Below are 27,408 nucleotides of genomic sequence, written 5' to 3'. Positions count from 1 at the left end.
CGGTGCATGGAGTCCTGCTTGTTGTCATGCATGGAGCAGTAAGATTGGGAGATTTGGTGTTGTGGCAACTCCCTCGCAGCAGTGGTTAGGTCCCTCACACACTGTTGGACTCCATGCAGTGGGGATTGTGTGCCTTGTTTGGCTGCTGTCTGTTCAGTGGTCGTTATCATGCACATGCTCATACCCTCAAGGCTGGCTGCCATAGTTTGCATCACCACCCACACCTCCTTGCCAGCTCCCGCTGGACTCCCACTACTGTCCTCTCAAAGGTGGTCCCTGTGTAACCAGAGTCCTCAATGGTGTTTGAGCTGGCAGGTCGTGCTAATGGGGTGGCGGGTGCATCCTCTGGGATGGCTGCTACATGAATGCTCCTCCTTGCGAAGGGAGGTGGTGTCTGAAGGGTTCCCAGGACATCTTGGGGGGTTTCCTGGATGATTGGTTGTCAACTGGTCATCTGGGTCATCAGGACAGGCTGGTCCACAGGAGAGTTATCGTCCTCTGCAATGAGATATTGTACAATTAGTGTGTCTCTGTTGTGCTAGTTGTAACGTGACGTCAATAACTTCCTACTGGTGGTACATTGTCATCTTGGCCCCCATGCATTGTTCCTGTCATTAATGTTTGCAGTTTCTCAGCCCTATGCCCCACCTGCATTTCACATGTAGTGAAGGGCTGTTTGGGCAATTGTCTGCATCACATCTTCTAGGTGTGGGTTCTGTCCAATTTTTGGATTGCCACCTTCTTGTCCTCATCAACCTTCCCTCTGCTTCCATTGGCATGGTGAGGCCTTGCAATGAATGTTGGTGTGCTGATGCCACAGCACCACACATGACAATATGGCCCTGTCCCAGTCTTTAATTTTTCACATACACCTCTGTGGTGCAGAGACCTAGCACCACACCATGCATGGCATTTCTAGGAGACAATGCACTTGTTACCATTGGTAGTTTCTCATGTTGATGTTTGCGTATGTGTGCTGCATTGCATTGCACTGATGGACCTGGCAGAGTTTTGTTTCCTCTTGTGACTGTGCGGGTGTGTTCACCTTCCTACACACATATGTCCCACCCCAATGCAGTTGTCTTTGCGCTATGATACCTGAGATGTGGCATGATGGCATTGCAGCTAATGTGTCACAGGTACAGAGCTAACCCCAAGGATTGCCAGCATGGGTATGAGATTACTGCTGTGTACATCATTATGTATGTGACAGTGCCTGATGGTTATTGAGTGTATGGGCATGATCAGTTGACAGGAGTTGCACTTGGATAGGGTTTGATGGGGATTGATCCCGAGGTCATACTGAACCCTCATTTCGAGTGTGTTTGTTTTATGGGCACCTAACTGCCATTTCCCAATTGACGAGCGTAAACAGCACAGGTAGTTGTGGCAACTGTTGTCAATGGGAAATGCCCTTGAGCCAATGGCCTAACACTGGGCATTTTCCTATAGTTTACATTCTGACAATACCAGCTTTCCTGTGACACAAGACCAGTTTTACGTTCTACCCTACCCTTCTGGTCTGCTTCAGCATTTCCACCAGCCTTGGCATGGCGGTGTACCCCCATGCAGAGGTTGTTGGTGTTGTGTTGTGCTGTGCCCCTGGATGCCCATGCACCTGGCATGGGAATTGCAGGGGGTCCCATGCCCTGCCTCTTTGCCCTTTTCACTGCCTGATTTGCAGGACTAACATGGATTGTGTAGTGGCTATGTGCCTCCCCCTTTTTGCCCTTGACATTTTGGCATTTTTGTCCCCCATGCAACTTACCCTGCATATGTGTTGTTTCCTGGTAGTCTGCGCAGTCCTGTCCTGAGATACCAGTGACGATTTCCTCTGGGATGACGGCTGCAACCATCTCCTCCATCTCGTCCAGGTCCTCTTGTGGTGCTGGACTCCCACCTCCGGTCTGCAGTGCTGCCTTCCTGTTCCTTGCCATTTTCTCCTTTGCACTCCGCTTGTAGTCATGCCAGCATTGCTTGCACTCAGTAACAGTTCTCCTGACCTCTGCCACACTGTTAATCGTGTCCACAATCTGCTGCCAAATTGCCTCTCTCCTTCCAATTGGCAATTTAGAGGTGATAAAGAGTTTATGTTGGTGACCGTCACCTCTCTCACCAGTATTTCATGCTCCTCTGCGCTGAAGCGACACTTTCTCTTTTTCTTGTCTCTCCCCTAGGTCTTGTCAAAGTCCTCCAGGCTGGTGCCTGGTTGTCTGGGCTCTCCCTGGGTTTGTGGATCCATCTTTCCTCTCCTTTGCACTGTTTGCTCCATTAGCGTCACCTTTTGACGCTATTGCGGGCAAAATTGGAGCATTTCCATTTTGTGACGTGTTCACATGTCGTAAACCAGATTAGAGTCATTTTTCCTGCGTTAGCGTCATTTTGCCTTATGACAAGGTGCAATGGTTAGTGTCAGGAAAAATTACTCTAACCTATTCTTAGCACCACCCAGCGTCATAGTATCAATATGACGCACGGGTGGCGTTAAAAAATGGAGCTAGACAACCCTAAACTTTTTGACGCAAAACTGCGTTTGCACAGTTTTACGTCAAAAAGCATAAATCTGTCCCCAAGTATCCATGTATCCAATAGCAGCCTGACTGTAGTAGTGTAGCCAGTGTGCCATGGGCCCTAGTGCAAGTTATGAAATGGGCCACCTGAATGCTGTAAAATACAGAAATAATCAGGGTTCAGTAGGCACTTCAGGTTTCTAAGATAGGTGCCACTATACTTGATGCACCAATGGAAGATACTCCCCTTCCTGACTGTGTCTTGATTCCCTGCTGTACTAGAGATGCAGTGAGCTGTTGATCTGGGCAACAGGATCTGGAATTCTGTTCCAGTTGTGGGCACATTAAACAAGTGGATCATAAATCGATCAGTGTGTTCTTTTCCACGGTAGATTGAAATTCCTCCTGCCTCACGGTTCCAGTCTCCTGTCTGCCAGTAGCCTAGTTCAGAAAAAACAAAAAGAGAGAGAGGCACAGGGGCACTGTAAAGCAGCAGCTCCATGACTTCCATTCCAAAAGAGGTGAAAACACATATGGTACCAGAGGTTATGTCGAAGTTGGACTCTTGCTCTAGGCAACACTGCTGCTTTAGGGAAGACAGCACTTTTGTTTGCAGGTGACTAGGCCAATCTTACAACAAGTTGCCACTGTTGGCCAAACCCTCCAGGGTCACAAGCAGTACCTCACCAAAACACAAACAGTAAAAGGTGATTTCTGGCAGCCTTCATGCATGGACTCAAGAATGGGACATCTCAGGGGAGTCGTGGTTAACTGGAGAGTACCCTTTTCTCACATGAACAATAATTCTCAGTCCCACACAGGCAATGAAGGAGATGCAGTATAGTTTTTAATAGGTTTTATTAACAAGACTGCAATCTGCTGTAAAATTCCTGAGCTGCAATGATTAGCATAGTGAACAATGCAAGAAATAGAATTGTGAAGATGAGAGTCGTAAAAACAAAGCCCCCCACTATCTTGCAATAACATGAGATGTGAAATAGACCTTAATACCCATGGAGAACCTAATCTCTAACCTAAGGAGTGCTAAGTGTGATAAACCTAATCTGCCAGTCTCATGTCCATGAGCCCCCCAGCTCTTGTTACCTTGGAATGAGGTCTCTACATCACACTACGTGGGAACAAGGCGATGTGTAGCATAGATAGTGTTGATGGTATTTGGTAGGAATCCCTCTAATAACCTTGTCTGTGTGAGATGTATTTATACAGATCTTGTAGGACCCCTGACGCAGGTATGTTCCCAAACAATAGATCAGAAGGGATGCTTAGGGTGGCAATTGTATAAACAATTCCCTCCAAAAGTACATTATGTTCCTGTCACATGGAAGCGGGAAAGGGACATGATGTGAATACCTACATAATCACTTGTCTTTGACGCTGATAATGACGCCTTCACACAGTGGCTCTGATAACGTGAAATCAAAACACTTCCAAATTATAAACTTAACAGCCATCTCAGAAGAAATAATTAAATAAATGTGCTAAAACAAAGCACCTTAAGTAGGTTAAAAGTCACTAGGTGACTGGACACAGGTCTGCAAGCCAGAAGGCTAAGCAAACTCCTGATCCCCAATAAAACTAAATAGGATCCACTACACCCTCCCCATTCCCGGAACAAGTATGATGCCACATTGATGACGCCTGAGAAGGTGCGTGATCCCGAGCTAAAATGCTCTGAACTAAAAGCATACTAAAATATTGTTAAAATACAATTAAAAACTAGTTAAAAATATTTAAGACATAAAAAGAGACAAAGGGCCTGATTACAACTTTGGAGGAGATGTTAATCCGTCCCAAAGTGACGGGAAAGTGACGGATATACCACCAGCCGTATTACGAGTCAATTATATCCTATGGAACTCGTAATACGGCTGGTGGTATATCCGTCACATTTGGGACAGATTAACACCTCCTCCAAAGTTGTAATTAGGCCCAAAATGTTGACCATGACAAGCACAGTAGGCCAGATTTAATTTGATCAAAAGGCAATCGGAGCATAACTTCAAAACTTTGGAATAAAGCCAATGGTTGAATTTATTATTTATAGTTGTGATCTCGAAGAATGTCTCCAAAGTCATCAAAAAGAGGGCATCCAGGAACAAATCCACATCGTCAGATGTCAGATCAACAACAGGATTGGCACACATCCAAAGTGCATGAAGGAGCCAGATAGTTCACCAAGGGCGGCTCATAAGTGGCCTCGCAGATCAGCCTCAGTCTCATGGGGCACAACTGTAAATAAAGCCTCATCGGGAACACAAACAGTTCTCGGTCCAAGGGAGGCACCGGTGGAACAGCAAGGCACACCGAAGGTAAAAACTCAAAGAGGCACCAGATGCAATAGAAGACAGGTGGCACACACCATAGGATTGGTCAGGATAACAATGACCAATCATGCTCCAAGTCCTCCAGCAATGTAGTACAAAAGAACTGCACCATGCGAAGACGGAACAGTTGGGTTGGTGGTAGTAGCTCCATCATTCCTTTTAGCTGGAAGGGAACAACCACTGTATATCAGGAACAGCAGCAGTAGTATCCTGCCAAAGAATGCCAAAGTCACAAAAAAGCTGCCAAACACATTTGAAAAGAGTGAATGGATGGCTGAAGGATTGACTCCTAAGAGAGTCTGGCAGATGGACAGAAATCCAGATATTACAGCCTTAACAAAGTGCAAAATCCCTGTTGTTCTGGAAGAATTGAATATTCTCTATACGAGCTCTCCAAAGTGCTTGGGGAAGTTAGTATTCAATAGAGATTGTATCTCGGCTGATGATCTTGTTATCTGGAGAGCATATGTCTCTCTAGTCGATGTCAACGCAACTTGTTTCTGGATCAGTAGCGCCTTTAGTCTGCTTAGCTTTTCATAATTTACATTGGTAGTATCAATGTGAGGTTGCATTTTTGCTACTCTTATATCTCGTGTGGGAGGGAATAGAACATGTCCACAACAAGTTACAATCTTAGAGACTGAAATTACATAGGCAAATCTTGGTCTCATACCGCAACAGCTCTGGTCATTCAGGACCACATAACTTCCATTTGAAAGTATATGAAATGCAGAACAAATCAAAGGGACAGGAGTACCCTTCAGAAAACAGGCCATGTTCATGACCCTCGCATTCCAAAGGCCATGAAGGGACTCCTGTTTCCAAATCAGTGAATTTCTAACAGCAGTCTCACATTCACTTGCGCTGACAAAAACTTCTGTTTCGCCGTTCAGGCATTTATATTCAAAGGGCAACTCCCAATCTTCTTAATTATAGCTATCTCCTAGCCACTCGTATGTACCCATGGCAAGTTGCTTCAAGCATTTTGAAAATCGAAAGGTGGAAATGGGTAGATTTATAATGCCATGTACGAGCCGTACTGTTGATGGACATTCTGCAACCGTGAAAGGCAACTTTTCTAACTTTTCTAAATGAAGCATGGTGAAACTTGCATCCCTTTTAGCGATTTTCTGTTGTTCCCTGGATAAATTAAAAGCAGCAATCAGGTCACTACAGTTAATATACTTCCATGGAACGTGGCAATTCTTTAGAATCTGTAGTCTCCAACCTAACTGCATGATGGAACGCAGTTGACTTTCTCCATGGTGTAAAAGGGACATGTCATACTGAATGATGTCTATCGCAGGTGACACTATGTTATTAAGGGAGTATATTCTGTTGGACATAGCATTCATGACAATATGGACAACAGCTAAAGCCTTTTCCAAATGTTCCTTATTTATCTGCCTTAAACGCACAGCTGGTTCCATTTGAGAAAGTTTCCCGGCCTAATTGTATTCGGCACACAAGAATCGTTTAGAGCGTTGCTTTCTGGGACCTAACAAGAAATCCTGTAAGTCTATTTTTTCAGATAGTATATTAAGATATTAGGATGCTCTTTAACTGTTGCTAAGGTGTCAGTCTGTAACCATTGTTGGCACAGTTTACCCACCGTATGTGGTAACTATACCCGAGTGTTGACCCAAGACAAAGTGAGGGTCCGGCCAGCTAATGTTGAAACCCCCTGAGCAATTAACACCTGTCACCTGACACCTATTTGTGCCTATTGGCCACAATAACCACCCGCCGGGACTGGGAAGTGATGAATTATAGGTACTAGCCTGAACCTTTTCATCTAATTCTTCCTCAGTGATACTTAGGAAGGATTGCCAATTGGTAAATATGGCTGTTGTGGGGACACTGGCCGCATTAATTTTCTTCATTTTTACGAACCCTTAGCAGGATGTCTGCTGAACTGTGCCATTTAAAAATATATTTCGAACAGTAATAAAGCTGCTTTACCCTGAATTTGCCAATCTTGTGTTCCCCATACACTTTCTACATCAATAGTGTTCTTCCAGTATTTGTATCCTTCAACTGCAAGTCAGGAAACAAAGGAATCTGAAGAGATCAATTTAGTGTTCGTTAGCAAAATCGTCTTAATTTTAGAAGGTGGTAACTTGAAGTAGTATGATTCTGCATTTCTAATATCAAGCCCAGAAAAATATGCAAAGTTATCTGAATAAAGCTTTGGGCTCCCCACCGGCGGAGTTGAACAGTGTTTCCACTGTGTGTAATTAAATACCGATCTGTGTCTTGTTTCTCGGTGCAAGTAATAATGTCCCCAATTATTATAACAGAACATTTCCCCATCATTCTTTGTGTTAGTGTACATATCAACACTTTCAAATACCGTATAATCCTGCAGCTCAGCAACCATTAAATCAACTGTTTGAACATTCCTGTCAACAGAAACAACACCAGGTGTAATTACATCAGTCATTGATATTTTAAAGTCATATGGAATTTTAATGACCTCAGTAGGACTGTATATATCAAATAGAACTTTGTGCCAAACAAACCCATCTGGAATTAGTACGGCTGAAATGTTCACTAGGGACAAGTCTCTTCCGATCTTATGTGAGAAAAGATATTGAGTTAGAACTTCATCCACTGGCTCAACAGAAGAGCATTCAGGAAGATAATGACCATTTATAAAGCGAAAGAAAACAGTAACAATCCATAATAGAAAGACAAGCAATGTCAGAAATATCCACAGATAATTCCATGGAGAAACTAAATAGCTATTTTTAAGCCATATAGACAGCTTACGTGTCTTTGAAACATTTTCATTTGCAGGTGGGAAAGAAGTTGAAGAGAAGTCATCAAGATTGACGAAATTACCAGTAGCAGTCTTTGCAAACACAGGATCTGGTGCATTACTGGTGGACGGATCCACTTTGCGTGGAGGTTCATAGTAGACAGTGTCATCAGTTTGTGTTGCATTGGAAGAGAAAACAGCCACATCTTGGACGCTGTTGTTGGTAAAGTGGTAACAGGAATCAGCAAAAAGCTAATTTTCAGCCCTCACTATGATCAAGGAGGCATTTGCAGCATCATTTCACATGCTGGGGTCGTTAGAAGAGTTGTTGTTTCTTCTTTGAAGTGGTATGTCCTACTGAGTAGTGAGAAAGGACCGGGAACAACCTAACGGACCTCTGGGTCTACTGTTCAGGATTGGCCACATGGTGTAGTTTGATATTAGCTGTGGAGACTGTTGGAAAGTACCCTCTTTTTGCCATGGTTATCCCAATTTTCTGCCTGATGTCTGTGTGCTTGACTGTGTACACTGGGATCCTGTTAACTAGGATCCCAGTGATTATGCTCTCTTTCCTCTAAATTTGGTTGTTGCATACTGAGAACCCAGTATTTCACCCACAATTGCCATTCTGGTACCCCCTTATAAGTCCCAAGTATATGGTACTTAGGTCCCCATGGCTTTGGGGTTCCAGGGGATCCTCATGGGCTGCAGCATATCGTTTGCCACCCATAGGGAGCCACTGCAAAGGCTTCTGCAGGACTACCATTGCAGCCTCCGTGAAAAGATGCATGCACCCTGCCATTCACACTGCACCAGGTCACTTATAAGTCACCCCTATAGCAGGCCCTCCAGCCTTGAGGGCAGGGTGCAGAGTACCTGTGCGTGAGAGCAACCTTGCACTAGCAGAGGTGCCCCCACGACCTCCAGTACCAATTTCCCGGGGTTCGTGAGTGCAGGGATGCCATTTTATGCATGCACTGAACATAGGTCACTACATGTGTCCATCTACATAATGGTAAATCCGAACATAGGCATGTGTGGTATCAAACATGTTGGAATCATACCACCAAGGCTTTTGCAAGCATTGGTTGCATGATTCCATGCACTCTGGGGGCTCCCTAGAGAACCCCCACTATTGCCATTACAGCCTACTGAGGTTTTCCATGCAGCCAAAGCTGCTCCCACCTCTCAGGCAGGTTTCTACCCTCCTGTTGCTTGAGAAGTTCAAGGCGAGGAAGGCAGAACAGAGCATTTCCTTTGGGAGAGGGGTGTTTCACCCTCTCCCTTTGGAAATAGGTGTTACAGGCCTGGGGGGGGGGTAGCCTCCTCAAGCCACTGGAAATGCTTTGAAGGGCACATTTGGTGCCCTCCTTGCTTAATCCAGTCTACCCCAGTTCAGGAACCCCCAGTCCCTGCTCTGGTGCAAAACTACACAAAGGAAAGGGGAGTGACCACTCCCCTGTCCATCACCACCCCAGGGGTGGTGCTCAGATCTCCTCCAGGGGGTTTCTGGATTTTGCCATCTTGGGTTCCAAGTTGGCAGGGAACTCATGAAGCATCTGCCAGCAAGTGACGTCTGACCCCTCCCCGATAGGTGCTTACCTGTTTAGCTGGCCAATCCTCCTTTCAGGGCTATTTAGGTTCTCTCATTTGGGTGGTTCTTCTGATTTGGATTGGAAGACTCCAAGAGGAATCCTCTGCATCGCCTTCTCACTGAAGAAGCTGCATCTGGACCCTCCAGGAACTCTATAATATGCAACAAAGAAGCAAAGATGACTTCTGCAACATTGTGTCTTCAGTTCCTGCCAGCAACTGCAACTGTTTCCTGGTCGTGCATCCTGAGAGGACAGCCTGTCTTCAGCCTACACCAGAAGAGTGAAGGAATCTCCCTTGGAGTGAAGGAGTCACTCCCTTCAAGCACCTATTGCTATGACGACTGGCTGCATGGATCCCCTCTCCTGCTGAGCTGCGTGGATCCTGCATCACAGGTGGTGGACTGAAGTGGTCCTAACGGTCCTGACATCCTACTGTCCAGCTTTGTTGGAGGTAAGAGCTTGCCTCCCCCCGAAAGACAGTATCCCCATGCATATTTTGTTTTGCTGTTGCCAAGGCTTGTTGGCATCCTTCCATGAAGTTCTTCTTGCACCATGCAGCTCTGGCCCCCAGCTCTCTATCCTGCGACACACATCTTCCTGAGTGGTTTTTCGGCAGCGTGGGAGCCTTTGTCGCAGTGCTACATGGGCCTCCTCTTGCACCTCCTTTGTTCCTGTGCTGTGGGACTCCTGTGTGTACTGCCTGGTCTTCTGTGGCTCTCTGAGTTGCTGAGAGCCTCCTCTGTGTCCACCTCCTGGGTAGAGTCCACCTGGTCCTTCCTGGTCCCTGGCAGCGCCATTTTCCGCTAACTGTGAGCTTTGGGTGTGCCAAGGCTTGTTAGCGGACTCCAGCGACGCAAAACAGACTGCAATCCTCCATCCCGCATGGGACATCACTTGCATCAACGAGGAACCCAAATCCATCTTCTTGAGTGCAGAACTGACTGTTCTTCTTCACCAGTGGTTCTTCTTTTGCACCTTCATCCGGGTTAGCAGGGGCTCCTGTTCTCCCTGGACTCTTCTGTGCTTCTTGGACTTGGTCCCCTTCTTGTACAGGTCTTCAGGTCAAGGAATACACTGTTGGTGTCTTGCAGTCTCTTCTGATTCTTGCATTATCTTCTTTCTCATGTTTCTGTGTTTTCAAAGAAAGTTACTGTGTTTTACTCCTGCTTTCCTGGGCTCTGTGGTGGGTTCTAGTACTTACCTTTGGTGTTTTCTAATACTCCCAGCGCCCCTCTACACACTACACTTGCCTAGGAGGGAAACCAACATTCACATTCCACTTTCTTAGTATATGGCTTGTGTTTCCCCTGGGCCCATTTCTAACTATTGTGATCTTCACTAATTGCTCTGTTTTCTAACTGTTTTTATTCCTATTTATGTGTAATAGTGTATATAATTTGTGTATTACTTACCTCCTAAGGGAGTGTAGTATATATGGTATTTTGGCGTTTGTGTCACCAAAATAAAGTACCTTTATTTTTGTAACACTGAGTATTTTCCTTCATGTGTGTGAGTACTGTGTGACTACAGTGGTTTTGCATGAGCTTTGCATGTCTCCTAGATAAGCCTTGGCTGCTCAGCTACAGCTACCTCTAGAGAGTGTAGCTTCTTGACACTGCCTACATTTCACTAATAAGGGATAATTGGACCTGGTATAAGGTAAAGTATCATAGGTACCCACTACAAACCAGGCCAGCCTCCTACAGAGACAAATATGTTTACTTTAGAGCCTGACAGTGGTGGTAAGATGATTGTTCTGGTGCCTTATATTTCCAGGACTGTGACCGGTGCTCTGTAGGATTGGCCAGAGTTCTTCTTCACAGCAATCTTCTCACAAACCAGATCCCTAACTTTAGGAATCCAGCCTGTAGAAGTTGTTGGCAAATCCCTCATTCATAAGGTGGCAGCTCTGGTGGATGAATTATCATCACAAAATTGCTGAAGCTCCTATAAGACAGTGAGACGTTCATTTGTGTCAAAAGGTGTATCTGCTGTCACCAAACCAGGCCCATCTACATCTAGGACATACATAGGTATCTCAAAGAGGACCTCATAAGGAGTGTGTCCTCCCAAGGACCATCTTGGCAGATTATTCAGTGTTCTCTGAACCCCATATAGATGATCAAGGCAACTGCGACCTGAACCTAATATTCCAGCTGTCAAGGACTGCGTTAGATCTTGATTCTGTCTCTCTGCAACTAAATATCCCTCTGGATGGTAGGGTTAGGATTAATGGAAGTCAACACCCATCATCCTCATGGTGTCCCTGAATGCCTTAGTGACAAAGGCAGGGCCCTGGTCCGAATGGAATGCTGCAACCACATATGCCCCAATAAAGATCAGCAAGTCTTTTAGAAAAGTTTGAGCGTCAGTGGACCACTGAGGCCATACCCACAGGAATCTAGAACAAGAATCCACAGCAACTAAGATGTATTTGTATGCACCATCAGGTTTAAAGGAACCATAATGGTCCAGATAATCAATCAATCAATCACGATATTTGTAAAGCGCGCTATGTGTACCAGTCAGGGTTTCGAGGCGCTGGGGTGAAAAGGGGGGGGGGGGGGTGGAGGTGTGCTGCAGTTAGCGGTCGAAGAGCCAGGTTTTGAGGAGTCTCCTGAAGGCGAGGAGGTCCTGGGTCTGGCGTAGAGATGTGGGGAGAGAGTTCCAGGACTTGGCGGCGAGGAAGGAGAAGGATCTGCCGCCGCAGGTCTTGCGCTGGATTCGGGGGACGACGGCGAGGGCGAGGTTGGCGGATCGAAGTTGACGTGTGGGAGAGTAGAAATTGAGTCTGGAGTTGAGGTAGGAGGGTCCGGCGTTGTGAAGAGCCTTGTGAGTGTGGGTGAGGAGTTTAAAGGTGATCCTCTTCTCCACCGGGAGCCAGTGGAGTTCCCTCAGGTGAGGGGAGATGTGACATCGGGGTATGTCGAGGATCAGTCGGGTGGAGGCATTTTGGATACGCTGGAGTCGTTTGATGTCTTTGGTTGGGATGCATGTGTAGAGTGCGTTGCCGTAGTCAAGTCTGCTGCTGACGAGGGCTTGGGTCACCATCTTTCTGGTCTCTGTTGGAATCCACTTGAAGATTCTGCGGAGCATGCAGAGGGTGTTGAGGAGGAGGAGACGGTGCTGACCTGTTTGGACATGGTGAGTGCAGAGTCCAGGATGAAGCCGAGGTTTCTTGCGTGGCTGGCAGGGGTGGGTGGGGGTCCGAGGTCGGCGGGCCACCATGAGTCGTTCCAGGCCGAAGGAGAGCGCCCGAGGATAAGGATTTCCGTCTTGTCGGAGTTGAGTTTCAGGCGACTGTTGTTCATCCATTCGGCGATGGATTTTAGTCCTTCGTGGAGGTTTGTTTTGGCGGTGAGTGGGTCTTTGGTCAGGGAGAGGACGAGCTGGGTGTCGTCGGCATAGGAGATGATGCTGAGGTGATGCTGGCGGGCCAGTTTTGCGAGGGGGGCCATGTAGACGTTGAACAAAGTAGGGCTGAGGGAGGATCCTTGGGGGACGCTGCAGATGAGGTTGGTGGCTTTGGAGCGAAAGGGGGAGAGTCGGACTCTCTGAGTTCTGTCGGAGAGAAAGGATGAGATCCAGTGGAGGGCTTTGTCTTGGATGCCGGCTTCCTGGAGGCGGGTCAGTAGGGTGCGGTGGCAGACTGTGTCAAAAGCGGCTGATAGGTCGAGGAGGATGAGGGCCGAGGTTTCGCCGTTGTCCATTTGATGTCTGATGTCATCTGTGGCGGCGAGGAGAGCAGTCTCCGTGCTGTGGTTTCGTCTGAATCCGGATTGTGAGGGGTCCAGGATGGAGTTGTCTTCGAGGAAGTGGGTGAGTTGTGTGTTGACGATCTTCTCGATGACTTTTGCTGGAAAAGGGAGGAGAGAGATTGGGCGGAAGTTTTTGAGATCGTTGGGGTCGGCCTTGGGTTTCTTGAGGAGGGGTTGGATTTCAGCGTGTTTCCAGCTGTCCGGGAAGGTGGCGGAAGTGAAGGAGAGGTTGATGATCTTGCGGAGTTTGGGGGCGATGGTGGCGTTGGCTGTGTTGAAAACATGATGAGGGCATGGGTCCGTGGGGGAGCCTGAGTGGATGGTGTTCATGGTTGCCATGGTTTCTGCGTCGTCCACGTAGGTCCAGGCGGTGAGGCGGCAGTCGCGGTTGGAGACGTCGGGGGGGGGGGGGATCTGGCGGTGGGCCGGTGTTGAAGCTGTTGTGGATGGTAGCGATTTTCGGGTGGAAGAAGGTGGAGAGGTCGTCGCAGAGTTTCTGGGAGGGCGGGATGTCGTTGGCGTTGTCTTTTGGATTTGAGAGTTCTTTCACGATGCCGAAGAGTTCTTTGCAGTCGTGGGCGTTGTTGTTGATGCGTTCGGTGAAGTGGGCGCGCTTGGCGACGCGGATCCGTTGGTGGTGTTCACGGTTTGCGTCTTTGAGGGAGGCGAGGTTGTCGGGCGTGCGTTCTAGGATCCATTTCTTTTTGAGTTTCTGACAACGGCTTTTGGAGGTGGTCAGTTCGTCTGTGAACCAGGCTGGTTTTTTCTTTCCTTGGTTGGCGGTGGGCTTCTTGAGTGGGGCTAAGGTGTTGGCGCAGTCGAGGATCCATTGATGGAGGTTGATGGCGGCTGTGCTCGGGTCGGTCGCGTCGGGTGGAGGGTTTTTAACGAGGGTGCTGGTCAGTTGGTCTTGGGTGACTTTGCCCCAGCGGCGGTAGGGGGGTAGATGGATGCGGTGCTGCTCGGTAATTTTCTTATAGGAGAAATGGACGCAGTGATGGTCGGTCCAGTGGAGTTCGGAGGTGTGGCTGAAAGAGATGTGGTTGCTTGAGGTGAAGAAGGGGTCGAGGGTGTGTCCAGCGATGTGGGTGGGAGTGTTGACCAGCTGGCGGAGTCCGAGGTTGAGGAGGTTGGAGGTCAGTGCTGCGGTGTTGACGTCATTGTTATTTTCCATATGGTAGTTTAGGTCTCCCAGGAGGATGTAATCCGGGGAAGCGAGGGCGTGGGTGCTTGCGAGGTCGGCGATGGTGTCGCTGAAGGGGGCTCTTGGTCCTGGAGGGCGGTATATGAGGGTTCCTCTGAGGGTCGTGTTGGGGTCTGTGTGGATCTGGAAGTGGAGGTGTTCGGGTGTCTTGAGGGTGTCGTCAGTGTGGGTGTGGATTTTGAGGGTAGCTTTGTGAGCGATGGCTATTCCGCCGCCGATTCCGTTGGTTCGGTCTCTTCTGGTGATTTTGTAACCGTCCGGTATGGCGATGGCGATGTCCGGAGCCGAGGAGTCGTTCCACCAGGTTTCGGTCAGGAAGGCCACGTCGGGTGCAGTGGAGTCGAGCAAATCCCAGAGCTCGATGGCGTGTTTTCGTGCGGAGCGGGTGTTGATGAGGATGCAGTTCAGGTGGTTGGGGTTGAGTGATTCTATTGTTGGTTTTGTCGTTCTGATGCAGGAGAAGTTGCAGGAGCGGCAGGAAAAAGGTCCTTTAGTGTGCTTCGGGGACGCCAGGAAGCACTCCGTGGAGGAGCCGGTGTTGAAAGCGCGGAGTTCGTTGGCTGAGTAGCGGACGCGGGGGGCGCGAGGACCAGGGGGAGTGGCACTGGGCACGGTCCAGGCGCGGACGGGCGCAGACGGGCTTGCCTCTGGCGCGCCTCTGGCGCGCCGCCCGCTGTGCGCGTCCACTGCGCGCACGCGCAGCGCCAGCCATTAAGAAGGGAGGGGGGAGGGAGGAGCAGCTGGGAGGCGGGAGGGAGCGGCAAATGGGGGCGCGAGGGGGGCGGGGCCGCAGGGAGGCAGCGGCAGGGATCGGGGAGCGCACAAGGGGCAAAAACACAGAAAACGAGCAAAATTAAAGGCAGTCACAATAAGAAAACCACACAATCAGAAATACAATAATGGCACAATACACGATCGGGGAGACAGCAATCAGGGGGGCACAATGGGGGCAGAAGCGCCGGCGGCGAGGCGCAGAAAAAGCGAAAAAACAACTTACAGGACGGCGGAAGCGGCACACGGGTCAAGTGAGCCCACTAGCCACCAGGGATGAGGCGCAGGAGGATGCCTGCGGGTGGAGGAGGGCCTCGAACATGCAAACGGCAGCGTGGACGGGGGACACAGGCAGGAGGCAGCAGGTTGGTGCTGCGGTCGTGGGGGGCGAGCTCAGGACCTGAAACAGGTCAGAGTTCGCTCACTCGCGACGCGCAGCGCCAGCCATTAAGAAGGGAGGGGGGAGGGAGGAGCAGCTGGGAGGCGGGAGGCGGGAGGGAGCGGCAAATGGGGGCGCGAGGGGGGCGCGAGGGGGGCGGGGCTGCAGGGAGGCAGCGGCAGGGATCGGGGAGCGCACAAGGGGCAAAAACACAGAAAACTAGCAAAATGAAAGGCAGTCACAATAAGAAAACCACACAATCAGAAATACAATAATGGCACAATACACGATCAGGGAGACAGCAATCAGGGGGGCACAATGGGGGCAGAAGCGCCGGCGGCGAGGCGCAGAAAAAGCGAAAAAACAACTTACAGGACGGCGGAAGCGGCACACGGGTCAAGTGAGCCCACTAGCCACCAGGGATGAGGCGCAGGAGGATGCCTGCGGGTGGAGGAGGGCCTCGAACACGCAAACGGCAGCGTGGACGGGGGACACAGGCAGGAGGCAGCAGGTTGGTGCTGCGGTCGTGGGGGGCGAGCTCAGGACCTGAAACAGGTCAGAGTTTGCTCACTCGCGACGCGCAGCGCCAGCCATTAAGAAGGGAGGGGGGAGGGAGGAGCAGCTGGGAGGCGGGAGGCGGGAGGGAGCGGCAAATGGGGGCGCGAGGGGGGCGGGGCCGCAGGGAGGCAGCGGCAGGGATCGGGGAGCGCACAAGGGGCAAAAACACAGAAAACGAGCAAAATTAAAGGCAGTCACAATAAGAAAACCACACAATCAGAAATACAATAATGGCACAATACACGATCGGGGAGACAGCAATCAGGGGGGCACAATGGGGGCAGAAGCGCCGGCGGCGAGGCGCAGAAAAAGCAAAAAAACAACTTACAGGACGGCGGAAGCGGCACACAGGTCAAGTGAGCCCACTAGCCACCAGGGATGAGGCGCAGGAGGATGCCTGCGGGTGGAGGAGGGCCTCGAACACGCAAACGGCAGCGTGGACGGGGGACACAGGCAGGAGGCAGCAGGTTGGTGCTGCGGTCGTGGGGGGCGAGCTCAGGACCTGAAACTGGTCAGAGTTCGCTCACTCGCGACGCGCAGCGCCAGCCATTAAGAAGGGAGGGGGGAGGGAGGAGCAGCTGGGAGGCGGGAGGCGGGAGGGAGCGGCAAATGGGGGCGCGAGGGGGGAGGGGCCGCAGGGAGGCAGCGGCAGGGATACACACACTGTAGTGGACTATTGAGTGATGTCTGCGGTAGGCATTTGATATTTGAGCCCTTTATCTGCTGGCAAATGTCACAGCAAAGAACATATTGTTTGGTCTGTTTGTATAGACCTGGCCATCAGAAGCATTTCTGTAAGAGTGTTATTGTGGCCACAACACCAGCATGTGCAGAGGTGACACCCTCATGCGCTGCTTTGATTAAATGTAATCTCTGGTCTTGGTTGAGGATCACTCGAACTCCAACCCCCAGGAATTGTTGCAAAGACAACATTCTGTGCACTGATGTGGTATAAATATTTTGTAGGGTATGCTTTTGGAAGAGACTTGCCTTCAGCCGAAGCTTTCACGGCAGCCAGTATTTCATTAAATCTTGTCTGAGAACAAGTCACTGCAGCAACATGAGCCGTTGCTACTGCGGATTTGGCCGCTTAATCAGCCAGTGTTGCCAATAACGTGTACTCCTACACGTTCTTGGCCCAATATATTGACTACATGAGCATTAGGTAACATATCCTTAAGATCAGCTACCCTCCCCCACTAAGTTCTGTGTTTAATGGTTTTCCCCTTTGAGTCTCTGAACCTGTTTAATTGCCAATGATCAAGATAATCATTGTAGGACTGGACACAGTAGTACGAATCACAGGCAGTTAATGTGAGTTGTAATGGATCTGTATGTTATAGCGGTAGGATAAGGGCTTTAAGTTCAGCCAGCTGAGCTGTATAGTCCCCCATGGTTTGCATGTTGGTATTGTGAGGGTGGAATATGCCAACCTTCATCACTTCGCCAATGTCTGCGCAAACGGCTGAGTCCTGATGTTCAGTACCTACAGCTGGTTGTGCTGAACCATCAGTGTAAATTACAAAATGGTATCTGTCAAGCGGCAAGATATCAAGAGGTGCAGGCACTCCTATTTGTATTGGAGAAATTCTTGTGTTTGAAGTTTTGGATCAAATATGTAATCAACATCCGTGGCATTCAGGGAGGTTGCCCATTGAATCGAACGTGGTTGTAATGCTTAAGCATTAGGAATGCTAGCTTTGGTGACGGCCTCTAAGGCTGACACCGTGTTAATGACAATAATGCATTTATGGGTTACAAGCGCAGTCCTTGTAAGGCAATAGGCCATTTCATGATGAGTGTGCACCTGTGATTTTTGCATGCCAAGGGACTAAAGTTCACACATTTCTCAGAGATAGTGCATGAACTTAAAACAGAAATAAATCAGAAACAGTGATCAGGTATTGCCTCTTTTGTTCTGGTTAAAGTTCATTGATTAATTCGAAGACATTTCGGGCCGTATTTATCAGCCCCTAGTGCACGGGTTTGTCACTTTTTGTGACGCTCCTGTGGCGCTAAGCACTGCGCAGTATTTACAAGGTGACGTTAAGCCACTTTTTGTGGCTTAACGCCACCTTGTAAATACGGCCCCTTCCCACGCAGCACTGTGTGTGGAAGGGGAGTACAGTGGGTGTTGCTGTCATTTGACGCTTCCTCAGATTTATGACATTTCGTAACCTGAGGCAGTGCCAAAATCTAACGCCACCCCCTTGGGTGGCGTTAGCAGGGCACAAGGAGGAGGAATACTTCTATTCCTCCTCGTTTTTTGCTTTTTCTATGTGTGCTGAATTCTGCAGCACGCATAGAAAGAGCAAAATGCCAGAAATTATTGTTTATGTGTGAGAAGGTTTCCCTTCCTGCACATAAACAATCATTTGAAAATGACACTTTGGCACTTCTGTGTGTGCTGATTTGTGCCAAGGTCCTGCACATAAACAATCATACCCCTTAACGCAGATATCCTTGCACGATTGTGCAAGGATGCCTGAGTTGGTGCTGGCAGCTAAATTTAGCGCCAGCACAGGGGGAAATGCTGGGGTGTGCAGTATTCACTTAAATACGGCTCATCCCCGCATTTCTAAAGTGACGCACTGCCAATTTTTGCGCAGCACCGTGCTGCGCCACTTTTCCTTAAATCTGGCCCTTCGAGTTATATGTTTGAACTGTAAACTCCCTGCACGCAAAATAATACCGCCCCATGACAACGACCTTCATATATAGCATATAAAAAAAGCAATATTAAAATAGTTTTTGTCAGTGTAACCCGAAAAGCACAAGTCGTCACTTTTGACATGCTTTTAATTTTTTACACAGGCAAACTACTGTCTAGAGGTAATGAATGACTCACCGTTCGACGACTGCAACTCCCTCCTTGATGCTAACCCTTACATCGTTTCTTGTTCGGTGGATTTCTGTTTCTGTGGCGACGCTGCGTTCACGACCGTCTGCACAACTATTGCTGAATATTCAAAACAGTGCACCATAGCTGAGGGAACTCCAGTGAATTGGAGGACACCAAGTCTCTGTCGTAAGCATTTCTGGAACATGTTCTCATTTGCTAATGCCACTCATCGAACAGATAAATTTAAGCACGTCTTGTAAAATGTCAGTTTAACGCTAATGTATATTGCTAGGTGACGAGAATGTATTTTTTACGTAGCAGTTTCTGAAAACCCACCAGCAGGCGAACAGGTGCCTAAGCACACAGAACTACAAGCACCGATGGCCAGAGGTCATCTTGTGCCGTTATGCATGCTCAACGAAGCACACTGTTATGTTTAGTCCCCTATATTGCTTTTATTGCACTGTATACCTGGAACTCATGGTACGCCATTCGAAAAATATATATTACCCACTTACTGCTAACTCAAGCCTGCAGCATTCCAAAACATATTATAATAAATGCTATAAACTTTAACATGGTCACAAAAACTTGAAATATGTATTACTGAGAGTCCAAACTTCTTTAACATGACACTGGATAAAGAAAGTCAGAGACAGATGTAGGCAGTGAGGGAGAGGTTTAGATGGAGAATTATACTAGACAGAGGTCTAATGGAAAGAATGTTCACTTGCATAGGGGGCCTCTTGGAAGATGGGGGCCCTGGGGAATAGCCCACTTTTCCCATGCCTTGAAACGTCCATGCACAGGCCTACTCACAGAGGTTAGCACTCTGACAAGTAATATACAAACACACATGCTGTACTTGTCAGGATTTCACTGGCATTGAGACCAGGGTCCAAAGCTAACCCCACTCCTTCAAATTTCAGTCAAATAAAATATGTAGTAAACTCCAGAATCTGAAATGTTCATATAGGGGGGAATAGGGTAAGGGAGATAGAAAAAAAGAAACACTCATTAAGGGTCTTTTGTGCTGATGACTCGAACACGGACTGGTGGAAGTTGTGCATGAAGGATTCTTGGTCTGTAATGGACTGACTTCTGACCCCATGACCCCATACAAGAAGGTACCACTAATATAAATATACTTTTGTGCAATAGGATACAAGTTTTGTGAGTATGAGTAAAACGGCTTATCAGAGTGTGTAAATACAAAACACTGGTTCCCAGTTAGCTTGAACAAATAGCTGTTCTCTTGTGCTTATTCATGCACCTACTCAAATACTCCTAAAATTATTTGCTCAATAATTGTAGGCTGTTATCTGAGACTGCTATCATAGACAGCCCTTCTTTACAAAAAATATCTTCTAGAAAAACAGTTAGGTGAGGAATGAGTTGATGTGAAGGAGAGTTCACTACAAGTGATAAAGTTACCAAACTGTTCAGATCCAGTCAAAGATTTCAGAACTTTAAACCTGAGGTCAATCCCTGGCAGCTGGGGCACAGAGCCAACAGTCTTAACTTAACATTTTTTATAAAACTTTTAAAAGTACCAAAACCGTTAAAAGTCAAAAACAAAACCCAATAAAACCCCATTCCATTTTATGAAAACATACGCCCTCATTACGACCCTGGCGGTGGGTGGTAAAGTGGTGGTAATGCTGCCAATAGGCTGGCGGCAACTACCGCCAAATTATGACCATGGCGGAAAGATCTCCGAAAGACAGCCTATGTACCACACTGACCGCCAGGGCGGAAACAACAGGCACCATGGCAGTAGCCGCCTACAGCCAAGTGGAAATCAATGTTCCACCCACCATATTATGACTGCACAATCCGCCACCTTTTCCGGGGCAGTACCAACAACATCATAAGCCTGGTGGAAACAGATCTCAGAGGGGAAAGGACTCACCATTGGAGACACAGGGAAGAACCACGCCGCCATGGAACCAGAACTGCATGTCTTCCCCATGATCTTGTCGCCGGTGCCTCTGCTCCTCCGCCAGATGATGCTAATGCACATAAGGACAGGATGACAAAACAAAAAGGGGGAGGGAAGAGAGAAAGGAACACTTAGTCAATGGCTGCACCAACACCACCATTGGCGTACACAGCACCCTCACACACAGGGAACAGGCCTACGCAATATGCCATAGCACTAACAGAGAAATACTTAGGAGCCAAGACATGGGGAGGGGCACACATAGCCAATTGCAGCACACCTGGGACCCACGCAGCCCAGACCAGTAGTGGATTCCTACGAGCAAGGTAGCAAGAATTTCCCTCCTGAACCATAGCCACCAGGGGACATCCGCTGCAAATTCAGGCCTGGCCTAGAGGCACCCACTGACCCAAATCCCGCACCCGGATACCACCCTACCATGCGTAAGTTGTAATGATGGGCACTGTACTCACCCCCTTGTGGCTGCTGTGATGCCCTCAAGACCCCATGCAGTTCAGGATAGGCCACCACCAGTATGCGGGCCATCAGGGGGGTCAGGGTTCGACAGGCACCCCTTCCTCATTGGGAGACCATCCCCATCTGGGCCAGCAGGTCTTTCCACCGTTTGCGACAGTGGGTGCTCCGCCTGTTATAGACCCTTAGGGTCCGCACCTCCTTGGCGATGGCACTCCATATACCCTTCTTTTGATGGGCGCTGAGCTGCAGAGGCAAAACAGACAGAAAAATAGAATTAGACAAACAGTCCTGCCTGTTACACATATGGCCCACTGTTAGACCTGACATCCTTAAGGTGGTCACCCCTAACTTTTTGCCTGCCTCCCCCCACTGTTTAGATACTGTTTTTGCTGGTTTTAAGACTGCGCTCCTTACCACTCCTAACCAGTGCCAAAGTGCATATACTCTCCCTTTAAACAGGATAAAATTGGATCATACCCAATTGGATTATTTGATCTATTTATAAGTCCCTAGTAAAGTGCACTATATGTGCCCAGGGCCTGTAGAATAAATGCTACTAGTGGGCCTGCAGCACTGATTGTGCCACCCACTTAAGTAGCTCCTTAACCTTGTCTCAGGCCTGCTATTGAAAAGCCTGTGTGTGCAGTTTCACTGCCAAATCAACTTGGCATTTAACTTGCCAAGCCTAAAACTCCCCTTTTTCTACATATAAGACACCCCAAAGGTATGCCCTAGGTAACCCATAGGGCATGGTGCTGTGTAGGCAAAAGGCAGGAAATGTAGGTGTGTAGTTTACATGTCCTGGTAGTGTAAAACTCCTAAATTCATTTTTACACTGCTGTGAGTCCTGCTCCCTTCATAGGCTAACATTGGAGCTACCCTCATTTATTGTTTGAGTGGTAGCTGCTGATCTGAAAGGAGCAGGAAGGTCATATTTAGCATGGCCAGAATGGTGATACAAAATCCTGCTGACTGGTGAAGTTGGATTTAATATTACTATTTCAAAAATGCCACTTTTAGAAAGTGAGCATTTCTCTACACTTATATCCTTCTGTGCCTTACAATCCATGTCTGGCTGGGTTCAGCTGACAGCTCCTTTGTACATTCACTCAGACACACCCCAAACACAGGATACTCAGCCTCACTCGCATAAATCTGCATTTTGAATGGGTCTTCCTGAGCTGGGAGGGTGGAGGGCCTGACACTTACATGTCAAAGGACAGTAGCCTGCCCTCACACAAAGGACTTTCACACACCCTACCGGAACCCTGGCAGAAGGGACTGAACTGAAAGGGGACCTGGTGCACTTCTGAGCCACTCTTTAAGTCTCCCCTACTTCAAAAGCACATTTGGGTATTTATACTGGGCCTCTGCCCCTACCAACTCAGACACTTTCTGGAGAAGAGACCCTGAATCAGAATCTGCAAGCTGCCTAGAAGAACTGCCTGGCTGCCCAAAGGATACCCCTTTCCATCACCATAGCCACACACATGGCCCAGCACACAACCTGTATGCCGCCAAGAGGACATCCACCCACCCCCTTACACGAGGCCTTCACACACAAACAACGCCATGCATTCATGCCACACGCATCGTGCCCACAGTGTACTCACCTGTTGGTCTGGAGGCCCATACAGCAGGACCCCATCCACTAACCTCTCCAACTCCTCCGATGTGAAGGCTAGGGCCCTTTCCCCAGTCACACGGACTGTGGTAGGTTCCAGACACAGGTCAGGTCCACGGCGGTGTATACCGTCACCGCCGTCGTAGATCACCATTGGCCACTGTAACCCATAGGGCCCAATTATAACCAATGAGGAGTCCTCACAATTTTATCCCTTAGCTTCCTACTGCTGTGGATGAATAGGAGATGGACACATACCCCCGTGTACAGACCCATGGTGGACTTGGCTACACTGGAGGACAGGCACATTATTCTCACCTACAGACTGGACAGGGCCACAGTCACAGAGCTGTGTGCCCAATTGGAGCCTGACCGGATATCTGCCGTCACCCTACTGGTATCCCCCCTCTTGTACAAGTCCTATCTGTGCTCCATTTCTTGGCAACTGGTTCTTTTCAAGTGACTGTGGGATTGGCAACAGGAATGTCACAGCCAATGTTCTCAATTGTTCTGACAAGAGTGTTGTCTGCCCTGATTAAACACATGTTCAGCTACATTGTTTTCCCTCAGGTGGAGGATTTGGCCACAGTGAAGGCTAACTTCTATGCAATGGGATATATCCCCAACATCATTGGGGTGATTGATGGAACACATATTGCATTTGTCCCCCACCCCGGCAAAATGAACAGGTCTTCAGAAATCGAAAAAGTTTTTGCTCAATGAATGTCCAGATGGTGTGCCTGGCGGACCAGTATATCTCCCACGTCAATGCTAAGTATTCTGGGTCTGTGCATGATTCCTTTATCTGGAGGAATAACAGCATCCCAAATGTGATGACCCAACTACAGAGGCACAGGGTGTGGCTAAAGAGGTGAGCCCCACTTCCCACCCAGTGGAGGTTGGTGTATGGGTATGGTGTGGGCCATTAGGGATAGTGTGTGGCTAATGTTGTCCCTTGATATTTGCAGGTGACTCTGGTTACCCCAATCCATCATGACCCCTGTCAGGAATCCCAGGAGAAGGGCTGAAGAACATTACAATGAGCCACATGGGCAAACAAGAACGATCAGTGAACGTACCTTTGGCCTCCTGAAGGCCAGGTTTCAGTGCCTCCATCTAACTGGTGGATCCCTGTGGTACTCACCCAAGAAGGTCTGCCAGATAATCGTGGCATGCTGCATGTTGCATAAACTTGTCTTAGACGCCATGTGCCTTTTCTGCAGGTGGAGGAGGCTGGAGATGGCCGTGTGGCAGCAGTGGAACCTGTAGACAGTGAAGATGAGGAGGCAGAGGATGAGGACAACAGAACTGCAGTGATTAGACAAAACGTCCAATGACACACAGATAAGACAGTGTAACTTCACATTTCGTTGTCATTTTTCTGTTTAACATTGTCACTGGTAGGCTGTGAATTCCCACTTCTATGCCCACTCGCTGAACCCTTTGGAAACTCTTTTTTGCAGATGTTGGTGCCCCACTATTGCTCCTGGTGTGTTCACTGCCCCCAACTACAGGTCTATCCTATGTGCACATTACTGTACAGTGGATTTGCAATGTTTGAACCTTGTTAAAAGACTACATACTTAAATCATTTGACTTACTCCATACTTGTATTTTTTCAAAGTGTGTTTATTGCAGTGCTAAGAAGATAAGGGAGAAGAGAAATGGGCTGGGGTGATGATGGAGGAAAGTCCAGGGTATAGTTCCAGTCTATTTGTAGCACAGGTGCATTGTCCAAGGAGGCATAGGAAGGGAAGCAATGGCAGTTGAAGGTGGACAGGGTGACAGAGTGGGACACAAGGGTGACAATCAGGAGGATCCCATTTCCTGGCGGGGGTCTTGGAAATAGTCTTTGGCTTCTGCCTTTATCGCAGGGAACATTTGCAGGGTGGTTCACCTTCTGCAGGTGGAAGGGTGATGGTGGCCTGTTGGTCCTGTGGCAGGGCCTTCTGTCCACTAGTGGCAGCGGAGGTGAAGGGCAGTTCAGTAGTCTGGCTGGTGGCAGGGGCCCACTGTTGTACAACTGCCTCCCTTATAATGTTGGCCATGTCTGCCAAGACCCCTGCAATGGAGTCCAGGGTGGTGTTAATGGCCTTCAAGTCCTTCCTGATCCCCTGATACTGTGCCTCCTGCATGTTGTCCAGGATCTGGCCCAGCGTATCCTGGGAATGTTGGTATGCTCCCAGGATCTCAGTGAGGGCCTCCTTGAGGGTCAGTTCCCTGGGCCCGTCCTCCCCCTGGTGCACAGCAGTCCTCCCAGCATCCCGGTTGTCCTGTGTCTCTGTCCCTGAATCGTGTGCCCACTGCCACTGACCCCAGGTCCGTGATTATCTTGGGTATGAGGTGTGCCCTGGGGTCTCTGTAGAGGTGGACACACTGCTGATTGACGTGTCCTGGGGACATAGATATGTGTACACTGGGTGGGTGCTGTGGTGGTGTTTCCTGAGGGGGGAGGCTCTGTGGTGGTGTGTGACTGTGCCTGGGTCCCCGACTGTCCGGAGGTCCCTGCTGGGCCAGGTTGGTCATCCAGATCCATGCTAGCAGAGTCACTGTCATCACTGTGGGCCTCTTCTGTGAGGGGACTGGATAGTGCTGGCACCTCTTCTCCAGTGACATTGGCTGGGATACCTGTGGGGATTTAAATGCATTGTCATTGTTTCTGTGTGTGACATATTGTGCATGGGTGGGTTGCCCTCTTTGGTTGTATTTGCCCTGGCAGCTTTACCCTGTGTGAGTTGGTATGTGGTGGTCTAGCTGATTGTCTCTAGTGTGCATGCTTTAGTGATAGGTGTCCATGCAGGTCTGTGAATGGTGTCCATGCATTGGTATGGCATACGGGGCATGGCATTAGAATGAGTGGGATGTGTGGGAGGTGGTGGAGTGAAGGAAGTGAGGCTGAGTGTGGGGATATGTGATGGCATGCAAGTAGGGTGGTGAAAGTAGTAAAGAGTTGACTTACCAGAGTCCAGTCCTCCTCCTACAACTGCCAGGCCCTCAGTATGCATGATTGCCAAGACTTGCTCCTCCCATGTTGTACGTTGTGGGATAGGAGGTGGGGGTCCACCGCCAGTCCTCTGTACTGCGAGCTGGTGTCTTGCTGCAATGGAATGTACCTTCCCCCATAGGTTGTTCCACCTCTTCCTGATGTCATCCCTTGTTCTGGGGTGCTGTCCCACAGAGTTGACCCTGTCCACGATTCTCCACCATAGCTACATCTTCCTAGCAATGGATATCTGCTGCACCTGTGCTCCAAATAACTATGGCTCTACCCAGATGATTTCCTCCACCATGGCTCCTAGCTCCTCCATAGAGAATCTGGGGTGTTGTTACGGTGCCATGGGTGTTGTGTGAGGAATGTGGGTGAGGATGTGTAGGGTGATGTGTTGGGGTGTGTGTTGTGAGGTGCATGGGTGGTGTATAGGTGATGGAGGTGTGTGTCTCTGGTCTTATCTGTGGTCGTGGTGTCTATCTCGTGACAATTGTTTGTAATGGTAAAGAGTTGTGGGTAATATGGGTGTGTGTTTTATAGTGGTGTGGGTGTGATGTGTGTATGGGTGTCAGGTGTGTGTAGTTTGAATTGTCCAATGTGGTGTTGTTTTGTATGTGTGTGTGTATTTTGAGCACAGCGGTATGTACCGCCAATGGTTTACCGCCATTGAATGTCCCCCGTGGTGATTCGTGGGTCATAATGTTGTGGGCGTTGTTCTGTTGGCGTAACGGTGTGGGTTTTGATACTGCCAGTTTATCACTGACCTTTGGTCTGGCAGATTTGTGTGTGTGGCTGAATAGTGACGGATTGGTGTGTGTTTGTGTCATAATGTGGTGAACGGATATCTGCTGCGACATCAGTATGTTGGCAGCAGTCAGCATGGTGGTAAGTGTGATTTACCGCCAATGTCATAATGAGGACCTAAGAGTCTTAATCCTTAGAAAACTGTGAGAATGCTGTTGTTACACATAGTGCCTAGTTAGTGTCAAAAATAAGCCGCATGGGAGTGTTTGCCAGAAAAGGCTAGCAATGTGTTGATTCCTTAGTCGTAAGTGAGGCTGTGCATTGTTTCCTTCTCCTGTTGGATCGACGATGCGTCTTTTTCCCCTCCCCAAAAAAGCGATGCATCGATTTCCTGATGGAGCATCCCGGATCCGCGCAGAGTCGGGTTGACTTTGATGCCCAAGAACGATGCGTGGAAAATCCGGTCGCATGGTATCAAGAAACCGCACTGCTAGGGTTTGTGTTGTTTTCAGCCTCCATTAGTGGGTTTTGCAAGTTGTTTCTCCAGCCACGTTGTGTTGATCTCCCAGCCGCGATGCATGTGGAGCAATGATTTCTGCCATAAATGTAGTGACGCGTTGTTTATCAACCGCGTTACGGAAGGTGCATCGAAAATGTCCCCGCACGGCAGACTGTGCATGGATTTTCAGTTCTTGTCTGCCAACTTTACCTTTCAAGGTCCTAGTAACTGGATAGGGCACCACTTATCAGGGCAGAAGTCTCAGCAGAGAGTCCATGTGCTGGCAGGGGAAGTCTTTGATGGTCCTGAGACTTCAACAACAGAAGGGAAGCTCAGTTCAAGCCATTAGACATTCTTCTCAAGAAGGAATGCACAAAACATTCCAGTCTTTGTCCTCTTTCACAGGCAGA

General features: G+C 48.7%; 1 protein-coding gene across 1 annotated transcript in view; it reads left to right on the top strand.

The window, feature by feature from the left end:
- LOC138284407 (mucin-2-like) overlaps positions 1–27,408 on the top strand; it is a 1,933,778-nt gene that overhangs the window by 224,197 nt on the left and 1,682,173 nt on the right. Inside the window, exon 7 of the mRNA XM_069223144.1 lies at positions 18,696–18,909. Within this exon, the coding sequence (XP_069079245.1) occupies positions 18,717–18,909 (193 nt within the window). The 5' untranslated portion in view covers positions 18,696–18,716. The remainder of the gene's footprint in view (positions 1–18,695; positions 18,910–27,408) is intronic.

This window comes from Pleurodeles waltl, chromosome 3_1 (assembly GCF_031143425.1).
Source record: "Pleurodeles waltl isolate 20211129_DDA chromosome 3_1, aPleWal1.hap1.20221129, whole genome shotgun sequence".
Classification (NCBI taxonomy): Eukaryota; Metazoa; Chordata; class Amphibia; order Caudata; family Salamandridae; genus Pleurodeles; species Pleurodeles waltl.
Note: the sequence above shows the minus strand (reverse complement) of the source record. Positions and strands in the feature narration are given on the sequence as shown.